This window comes from Chrysoperla carnea, chromosome 1 (genome assembly GCF_905475395.1).
Source record: "Chrysoperla carnea chromosome 1, inChrCarn1.1, whole genome shotgun sequence".
In the NCBI taxonomy this organism is placed as follows: Eukaryota; Metazoa; Arthropoda; class Insecta; order Neuroptera; family Chrysopidae; genus Chrysoperla; species Chrysoperla carnea.
The window spans coordinates 106,441,671-106,452,221 of NC_058337.1; the positions used below are offsets into that span (position 1 = coordinate 106,441,671).

Genomic DNA, 10,551 nt, shown 5'->3' on the forward strand with positions numbered 1-10,551 from the left:
CATCGATGTATAGACAGCCTGTATATGCAACTCGTGTAGCAAACATTTCATCAAACACGTTTGGCAAACAATTTGATCTAACATTTTTTCTATCAAGCATTTCGAATTTTTTATTCATTATCATTTAATCATTTTAGCGCTACAGCGCACACCTTTAGTTAAGTCTCTCTTCTTCGGAAGCTATCGAAATATTGCACTCTCGATTTCACGGCCCTGTGTTAAAAATAGTGAAAATTTCTAACCATTTACTTACACAGGGTACATTTTTGTTCTTACATGAATATTTATTTTATAATAATTAAAATTAATTTTAATAACCCATTTTTGTTTATCAAATTTTTTTATCAATGACATCAATTGTGTCGTCAACTAACGACGTTTTATTATGACATTTATATAATAAAAAAAAAAAGATACAAAATGTAGGTAATTAAGACAATAATCTTTTAGATATTTCTATAATATTTATAAGGGATGTTTCTTTCGAATACTTTTTAAACCCTTAGATAATAAGTAGAATGCATAAAGTTTCTTGAACAGTTTGTTAAACTGAATCATACTGTAAATAGCTGTAACCATTAACTTTTTTATTTAATTAATTGTTACATAAAAGTATTTAATGTTTAACAAAAGTAAAAAAAATGTAAAAATATAGTCATAACGATTGTGACATCAAATAACTTATAGACTAATTAATGATCGTTAACATTTGATTATGGTATTTGTTACACGCAAATGCAATTCTGTTTTTACCTCTATATATTATTACATGTAAAAAATTTAGATTTAGAATTAACAATTGAAAAATTAAATGCCAATTATAAAAAAAATTAAAAAATCAAATGTTTTAAATTAGTTTGAAGAAATTTCGTTCGCGTGTAGGCACTTTACGGCCTGTATTCATTTAAAGAACCGTAAGACATGAGAAATTCATGTGAATCCATGATCAGTATCCATGATATTAATTTTTTTAATATCGCATTTTGCATCTTCGCCTTCATTTTTTAATAGGTATAGTTCCAATATATACTAGGTGAAAGGGAACCAGGTCCGCAGCTACCGCCATATCAGCCATATCAATGATACGGGACCTCCGGGTTATCGAGTTCCCTAACGTATGTAAAATGTTATCCACAATGTCAAAAAATTAATTAAATGTTATCCACAATGTCACTTAATGGGCCATTTCTGAACAATTATTGCTCTGAAAACCTGCATAAAATTTGAAATTCAAAAAATTCATTTTATTAAGGGACTCATGGAATTATTGCTGATAAAATTCAATAACCTTGCATCCAGTTTTTCGGGGATTATAACTTAATATTTCTATCGAACTAAACGATTTCTGATATAAAAAGCTTTTAAACAAAAGTTGTTTGCCTTTTTAAAATAAGCATTTTTTTGTCCTTAATGATTTTCTGAATCTTTCTTTAAAATTTTTCAATATTGGGTCTTCTGTAAACTACTCACCACCTTCTTCCAAATTTGACAAAAAAGGGATCCTCGTATCTTAATTCAATATACCTATTAAATTTTAAAATTTATTAAAATTCAACCGGTGGGGACCGTAGAGTGCTCATAAAATAAGTGCTATACGTACACAGTTCATGAAAAATGAACAAAAAGTGGATCCAAAAGACCTCAAAAGATGAAGCTTTTTCGAAAACTACAAATGTATCGTTTTCAAGACAAAATCTTAAAATAAAAAGATTGGCTACTTGCTCTTAAAACATGAAATATTTTTGAAAACCCGGGAAAATAATTTGTTCATGTGTTAGTTTAAAATTTCTCCAAAATATCTTTGAAATAAAATGTACATCCGTTGAAATATCTTTGGAAAACTAATAGCTTTTATAACTACTATATAATAAATTGCTGAAATTGCGAAAAAAAATTAATTTTTAATTCAAAATTTGCATTTTGTAGTTCTAGAGTCCAAGTTAAAAACACATGTTAAAATTTCCATAACTTTGATTTTCAATATAAACTATTTCAGTATGTGTATGGAGGTTATATGGCGTACATACCAGATTTTTTTAAAATTTATTTCCATTAATAAAACAAAAAACATTTATTTCAGTTTTTAATTGAATTTCAATATTATTGATATCGTAATCATTCTTTTTTTAATATAGGCAACTTTTATGACACAAATTTATTAAGACTGCCTAACCGAATCAGTCAATGATATTAATCTTGTGTTTTTGTGTATGCAACTTACATGGCATATCGCCATATAAATTGTCTTTGTTTTTATAAAATAATTTATTTAAACAACATTCACAGCTAAATTAAAATTTGATTTAATGAATTTAAAAAAATTCTTGAAAAGATTGGATGAAATTAAAATGTATGATCAAAATCACCACAATGATAACTATAGACCGACGTGGATGGGCAATACCAAATATAGTAATGATTCACCAAAGTATTGGACAAGTAAGACACAAAAACGTTTAACGAATGTTTCATATATTACGGGTCCATCTTCCCAAGAAAATGAGTATAATCAAACTAGATACAATCAAAATCATCCGAAAACATTGAAAAAAGAACAGATGAAACTTAAGAATGGAATGTCATTATTTTCAACATTAAAAATGCAATTTACTGACTACTGTGAACATTCTACGCTGCACGGGTTACGATATGTTGGAGATCAAAGAATGTCTATAATTGAAAGGTAAGAAATGGAAAGTCTAAAAGAACTTTCCTACCTAATGGCCCTATTTAGAATTAAGCTCACCGATTGTTTTATTTACACTTTTGACCCATCAAGTTATTCCAACCAGAAGTTCCAAGCAGGCAAAAGTTTTAAAATCATTTACCCCAGAATTTGGACTTTTAAACATGATCAAAATTTTAATTTCGCGATTAATAGATTGACAATACTTAACCACGAAAAATCACTCACTGCTTAAACCACTGAAAATGAATTTTAACAGAAATGTTTCTTGAAGTCTAAAAAAGATACCAATAACTAAAATATTGTGTATTAGCATTAGCTATTGGCATTCAGCTTTCGAAAGTAAAAAATTCTATCTTGGCGAGAAATGTTACTTTTACACAAAATTTCAAATTAAATCGTTTTAGAAACTATATTTTGAAAGTTTGTGTTATTTTAAAAACCGACAAAAAAGAAGAGATATAAAAGCGTGGCTTAGATATGTGTGTTTGGTGCGGTTTCTTTCGAAATGGCCACCCCGTAAGAGTAATGACATACACACATTATTATGCTGTAACTAAATATACCCAAATTTTTGTGTTTTTGGACCCAACTAGAAAAATGTGTCACAATTTATAGAACTATTCTATACATATTTAAAAATCTTAAAAATCATCAAGCTAAAAAAAAAAATTGACAATAAATTGCGAACGTCATATTTCCTTTTTAGCCCTCTCTGACACGCTAAGTACCCCAGCCCTGTTTGTGTGATTTACTGAATGAACAATCCCCAATACAATCAAACTTTTCAATAAAGTAAAAATGAATATCTCTTTTGATTTTATTTTAGATGTTTTTGGGCTGGTGCTTTTATTACTGCTGTCTGCGTTGCTGCATTTTTTATAAGCAATATCTATAACAAATGGGAAAATTCTCCAGTTATTATATCAATCAGTCCTACATACACTGAACTGGATACAATACCGTTCCCGGCTATTACAGTTTGTAATTTAAATCAAGCCAGAAAAAGCGAGGCATTAAATATTTTAGAAGAAGGGTAAAATTTTTTGAAAGTTATCATCCAAAGTTTTTTCCCGCTAAAATTTATTATTTCTTTTAGATCAGAGCTTGAAAAACGTTTATTAGAAGATTTTTGTAATTCTAATAATTCATTTGCGGATGCTGGATCCCAAGAGACAGAAGTTGAAACTGGTAATTGGGAAAATGTAAAAAAATTTATGCTAAGGGTAAGTTTTAATTAATATTTTTTATACCATAAATTTAAATATTTAAATAATATTATTTAGTTATCTCAAAAATGCCCAATTAAAATATTTTGAATTTGATTCGTAGGTGGGGCAATCATGTACCGAAATGTTACACTTATGCTATTGGAAAAGTATATCAGTGAAATGTGAAGATTATTTCAATTCGGCCTTAACTGATGAGGGTCTTTGTTGTTCATTTAACAAAGTACATCGTGACTATCAGTTTCATTCACCGTAAGGACCCAGAAAATATTTTCTAAAATTTCGAGGAATTTATTTTAATTGAATTTCTTTTAGATCTGATTATGGAGACCTAAATCAAACGTATGTTTTGGAACCATATGTTGATTGGACCCCAGAACGGGGATACCATTCGGATGAGCCGATTGAATCTACACCAAAACGCACAACAGGTAATTTCCAAGGTTTTTAATTCTACCAAGGTTTATCTCTGCTTCTACTTTTAAATATATTCCAAATTTAAAAAAAAAATATATTCGAAATTAAAAATTCTAGAATCAATGTGATAGCGAAGAAAAGTTTCTTTATATATCCCGAAATTCGAATCTTATAGTTTTAAGAATTGTCCCATATAAATTAATTTTTATATAAATTATTTTTGGCGCCAGACCATACAATTCTTTTTTTTCCTGTACAATTATAAAAATTCAGTGCTGACAAGCGTGAGAAATCAAATTTATTTATGAATATAAGTTAACCATAATTATTTGTTATTCATTATAAAAACTGTTTTATTCCATACAATAAGTTCAGCTTTTTGTATGTAATAAAGAGTATTTACACTACAAGACTATTATTTCTTTACTGACTCTATATACAGGATGTGTCACATAAAACTTACTTTCTACAATGTGTATCAACTCTTCCAAGTGACAACGCAACGTTAAATTAATATTACTTTCGAAAATTATTTAAAAACTATAAAATCTCCGGCTGAGAAACCGAAAATAACATCCCTCCGATTTGCTTCAATTTGATACTACGAGGAGGGGAGGTAAGAAAGGGCAACCACTCTTCTCTAAAGACTCGAAAAGTTTAACCAAATTCCAGATATTTATTTTTCGATTTATAATTCCCGTCCGAATGAATGAATTTCGTTAATCTGACCAGCCTAAGAAATATCGAACCTCATTTAACGCGATTCCACATCATTTTTATTATTTTATTTTAGGTTAGTTAGGCTGCTGTGTCTTATTTTATAATTTTTTGCTTATCAAGGATTACCGACAAGAAAGCAATTTCTGAGACACTCTGTATAACTTTAGTATACATAAAACTGTTATATACAAACCATTAAAACCCAAACTAACCCATCTAAATGGATGTATACCCGCCCAGCGTAGCTCGACCCAACATCAATTCATCAGCAAAAAACTCGCAATGCAATTAAAGTTTGTTTTCTCGTCCGAGCTGCCTTCTTGTTTTCAGAAGCTCCAGCTGAAATTTATCTTACGAAACTCAAACTCAATTTGTTCTTTGCAGGTGCTGGAACTCATTTAGGACTGACGTTAATTTTAGATGCACAAATTGAAAACTACTATTGTTCATCTACCACAAGCGTTGGATTTAAGGTAATACTTAGGTCCACATAAGTCATAAATAGGCTTAAAAGTAAACAAAATTTGTTCTTCAGATAGTACTACATAGCCCCGTTGAAAATCCACGCGTGTCTGCGTTTGGATTTTTAGCATCGCCAAGTCGTGTTACCAGAGTATTAATTAAGCCACAAATATCAGAATCATCGCCAAATATTCGTTCTATAGATATCGCAAAACGGCAATGTTATTTTGCAAATGAACGAAATCTTACATTTTACAGGTGAGTAAAGCAGCGAGATTTTGGAAAAATAAAATATTGCTATTTTCTGTTATTAATTCTTATTTACAGAACTTATACCCAGAAAAATTGCCATTTAGAATGTATTGCAAAAACTACATTAAGAATTTGTAATTGTGTTCCGTATCATTTACCTAGTAAGTTGAGTTTCTCTTTAAACACTCTCTTTCACAATTTAGTTAGGTAAAATAGTCTTGAAAAGCATGTCTGATTTTACAGTGATAAAAAACTAAAACTCAGATCGTTTAAAAAAATAAAAACCTTAAGGTGTCAGAGGGCAGAGAAGTACTTCACCTGCACAGTAACGCAAAAAAACTGTTGGTTGCAAACTAATTTGCAACTAGTTGCAAATTAGTTTTTTATCGTTAATTTACCAATCAAAATGAAATAAATTCAAACAAGCATGGAAACAAGCTAATTGCAAACTCGTTTGCAACCTGTAAAAGTTATACCCATGTGAGGAGACTCTGTAAAAGTATTTTTAAAAATGTGAATGTGAGACGTGTCTCTCTCTCCGCTTTTGTTAACATGTTACATATGAGCAGTAAAAGTGACTAGGAATTTAATGAAATTATTTGAGTTTTTCTCTTTAATAATTGCACTTAAGGGAATCCTTACGATTTTCACACCTTCCTAACATTGTGAAAGAGATTATCTTAGAATTCAAGGTTTTAGTTTATATTTTTTTGTAGAAAATAAATCAACACGAATTTGTAATCGAAATAAAGAAGAATGTACAACTCAAGTGAAATGTATGTAATATTTTTTTGAATCGAATCAATTCTAGTTTGAAAATTCTAAAATTCCTTGTTTTTCTTTTAGTATCTGTTACAGAAATCTCAAAAAACGAGTAAGTATAGTTATTTATCTCAAAATACTTTAGACATGTACAATAAGGTCCCGTATTTCGCTTCCTCCTTTTTTGCTGTTTTCTAGAATTTATCAGATTCGTAAAATTATTAAGAAGCAACAAAAATGCTTGAAATATAGAACTTATGCTGTTATTCAAATTTCGAACCCTTTCCCTTTGACTTTCGAAAATCATTTTTACATGTGGGAAACTCGGATTAGCAAGTAGTTAACCGGGACTGAATTAACTGGCCTAATGTGTGAACTATATAGCTTTTAATTTAATTTTTTCATGTTTAATAAAGTCATGAATGTAAATGTTTACCGGCATGTTTCGAAATTACATACGATCGTCAATCCAGTAATGCAATCATTGATAGATCAGTACAAATTCGTACTGATTACTTAGCTGGAAAATCACAAAAATATTTTGAGTAAGTGTATTGATTGCTTTAAAAAAATCAAACAGCTCATTAATTTCTGAATATTTCTAGGAAAAATATGGCTATTCTAGAATTTTATTTCGAGACAAAAACGTTCACTAAAAATGTCAAAGGTGAATTGTTTGGTTTCACCGATTTTTTATGTAAGCCTAAAACAAAAAATAAAATAGAAAATTTATTTATTATTTCAAAATTATTAATGAAATTGAAATTTTTCTAGCGAGTATAGGAGGTTTATTAGGATTATTTTTAGGATTCAGCTTTTTGAGTGCAGTGGAATTATTTTATTTTCTAACAATTAAAGTATGCAAAATGAATCGACAAAAAGTTAAAGATGCTATTTATCCATTTACAAAATAAACAATAATTCAAAAACCTAAAACTACCTCGCCTGGAAACAAGTAGAAAAAAAGGCTAAAAAATAACTTAGGGATTTTAAAATTTAAAGAAATATAAATATATTTTTGTAGAAATTGATTCAATAAAATTAACTTTATTTTACTACATAATATTGTATTTTATTCAAAGATTAAATGTCTGTCACAGAATGTCAAATCCAGAGTATCTGGAGTTATAGACTGTAGAACATTATTAATTCCGTAAGAGATAAGTGTACAATTTATGTGGATAATGAACCAAAGTCAGTCAGTCTCTTGGACTGACCTGGATATCGTGCTACTCTCTAGCGTTTAGAGAAACGAGGCAGTGAACTCGTTGGCACGAAAGGGGTCGTTCAATCGCCCAGCAAGATTCTCTTTACTTTACCAAATCAAGCTACGTCATTTGACTGTGTTTGGTTGAAACTAGCTAGAATACAGTTGAGTAAGATTTAGCCTCTTAACAAGATACTGTCGCTTGAACTATCACCTTCAGAACTTAGGAACCTCAGATGGCCCGACTTTTAGGATATTTATGGAGAACGGTGAACCCTCCATACATGTTATTTGCATCTCCAGAAAGTCAGATATAGAATGTTGGGGTATAAAACCTTGCAGGATCCATCAATCGTGGGAGAAATCCTAGCGGAGAAGTTGAGGGCTTTCTGCACATCCTCTGGCCTCGACATAGTCATATAGCTTTATCTGTCTAAAGTAGCACCTCTTACCCGGAGACAATTCGTCTCCATATGATAAATTATACTAAGGGAAGGGTACAGGAGACCCACTATAATCTAGTTTCAGCGGACCCATTTACGGTATCCTTCTTATAAGCAATATTATTATTGATATTTAAATGGCGGTAGTTTATCGACGTAAAAAAAGAGCATGAGAACATTTTTTGTTTATTTCAGTACAAATATTAACATTTGTCAATTAGAGCCGATTTATCATATTTTCAAATATCACAAATATTTACATTTACGTCGTACAAATATTTAATATCACAAACATTTTTATATGAGTGACTTGCATTAAGTTTGTGCTGTGCTTTGCTGGCGGTACAGCTTCTTATTAAATATTTTGATGGTTCAGCGCTTTTATAATATTTTGATGGTTCATTTTATGTTTAAAGGGATGAATGTAAATGTTTGCCAGCATGTTTTGAAATTTCATACGATCGAGAACACAGTAATGCAATCATTGATAAATTAGTACAAATTCGTTCGGAGTACTTAGATGGAAAGACACAAAAATATTTTGCGTAAGTTAACTTCTTTGTTTTAAATCCAGTAATTGGCTAATTTCTGAATATTTTTAGGAATAATATGGCTGTGATAGAATTTTATTTCGAGACTAAAACATTCACCAAAAATACTAAAGGAGAATTATTTGGTTTTACTGATTTTCTATGTAAGCAAAAAAAAATATTTTATAAAATTTTCATACATAATTAATGGAATTGAAATTTTTCTAGCGAGCACAGGAGGTTTGTTAGGTTTATTTTTAGGATTTAGTTTTTTGAGTGCTGTAGAGTTATTTTATTATATAACAATTAAAGTATGTAAAACGAATCTGCAAAGGAATAAAGACACTGTTTATCCATTTACAAAATAAGCAATAATTTTATATATGTTGCAACCAACTAGCTTAATTAACCGTTCAATTAGTAGCCTATCCATTCAACTAGCGATTTGAACGATATTCAGTCAATCAATCAAACGACTAGACAAATGACTTGGACCAATAACGTTTAACTACTTGTCTAGCCTAGTCATTCAAATTTAGTTCCACTTTTCTTACAACAGCTTGCGTTTACGGATAAAAAAGAACAATGGAAGAGTCAAGTGGCAAAAAGTTGGAACTAAGTATGTAACTATTAAAAACTGATTTTCACGGCAAAAGTTGCAGCACTGATATACAAACTATGACCAAGAAATTTCAGAAAAACCAATTCATTTGAAAGAGGCTTTGCGGATCAAAATGCAATAGAAGTTTAACTTGTGTTAACAAATAATATTTTAATTACTTACATGTCTATTTTATTATTGAGTTACGCTATTTGATCTCATGATTATCAAATAGCAATATATTTTAAATTACATGAACAATTTCTGATGTAGACTATTTCATCTCTTTTCAGGTCAATAAATGTTGTCTTAGACGTTAGCGGCCTGAATATCATTCAGGCCGCTAATTGATGCTAATTAAGCTAATTGGCTGCAACATATATACTTTGAAGGAATAAAATACAATCAGGCTTAAAATATCGCATGTGAATTTTCGAAAAAAATAACACAATAAAATATACTTTTATTCACAGTATTTTATTTATGAAAGCGTATATCGGAAAACAACGCCTAAGAGCACTATAAGCAGTAGCTATCCATTTAACACTTTGCTAAATAAGTGGCTCTAAAGCGTTTTTTTTCGGCTAAACGTAACCATTATTTACAGATAATTCAGTCACAGACTGATATTAAATTGCTTAAAAATGTGATCGAATTTTAAGAAATATCTCACCAACTATTTCGACGATCAAAAATTTGTTCACTGTTTTCCCAATTTTTTCAAAGATATTGTACCTTTTTTCGTAGCCCAGAAATATTTCTAAAAACAACTTTTTGTCTCCAGCCATTAGTTTCTCAAATGTTAGATAAATGTAAAGGTGATATCACTCTTGGGGAGTTTTTTATCGAATTTTGAGTGGTCTGTATCTACCGATTTTACATGTGTGCAGATTTTATAACATCTATAATCAAAATACTTTGGGGATTTAGGTTTCAAAATGCGGATAAAATTGACCGAAGTCACATTTGCATAATATTTGTGAGGGAATACTTTCACAACAGAGAGGCATTCATGATTAAAATAAAGGACTGTTAGGACGTCAAACATAATTATTTATTTTGACTTAACGTAGAAATACACTACTTTTAGATAAACTGATCGAATCATATTCAAAAATAATTGATAACAAAAAATTAAAAACATTAATTTTTATTTACAAAGTTATTAATCATTTTGCAAAAAAAATTAACAAAATATCAACAATAAATTAATTTAAAATAAAAATTAATTAATACAAGCTA

At 29.6% G+C, this 10,551-nt stretch overlaps 1 protein-coding gene across 1 annotated transcript; it reads left to right on the forward strand.

Moving 5' to 3' along the window:
* The first annotated feature begins 2,348 nt into the window (after positions 1-2,348).
* Positions 2,349-9,076, forward strand: LOC123293353 (pickpocket protein 28-like). Its single transcript, XM_044874145.1, has 13 exons — positions 2,349-2,683; positions 3,516-3,722; positions 3,786-3,891; positions 4,019-4,167; positions 4,231-4,346; positions 5,437-5,525; positions 5,588-5,772; positions 5,842-5,927; positions 6,483-6,542; positions 6,613-6,640; positions 6,945-7,073; positions 7,134-7,225; positions 8,937-9,076. The coding sequence occupies exons 1-13, from the start codon at positions 2,349-2,351 to the stop codon at positions 9,074-9,076; spliced, it is 1,722 nt and encodes a 573-aa protein (XP_044730080.1).
* The last annotated feature ends 1,475 nt before the right edge of the window (positions 9,077-10,551 follow it).

What these genes read in the sequence shown, in the direction of transcription:
- LOC123293353 (XM_044874145.1), top strand. Translation starts at nt 2,349, where the DNA reads ATGTATGATCAAAATCACCACAATGATAACTATAGACCGACGTGGATG. An exon ending in TTAAATATTTTAGAAGAAGG is followed by an intron (nt 3,723 to 3,785) that starts GTAAAATTTTTT and finishes TATTTCTTTTAG; the next exon opens with ATCAGAGCTTGAAAAACGTT. An exon ending in TGGTTTCACCGATTTTTTAT is followed by an intron (nt 7,226 to 8,936) that starts GTAAGCCTAAAA and finishes AAATTTTTCTAG; the next exon opens with CGAGCACAGGAGGTTTGTTA.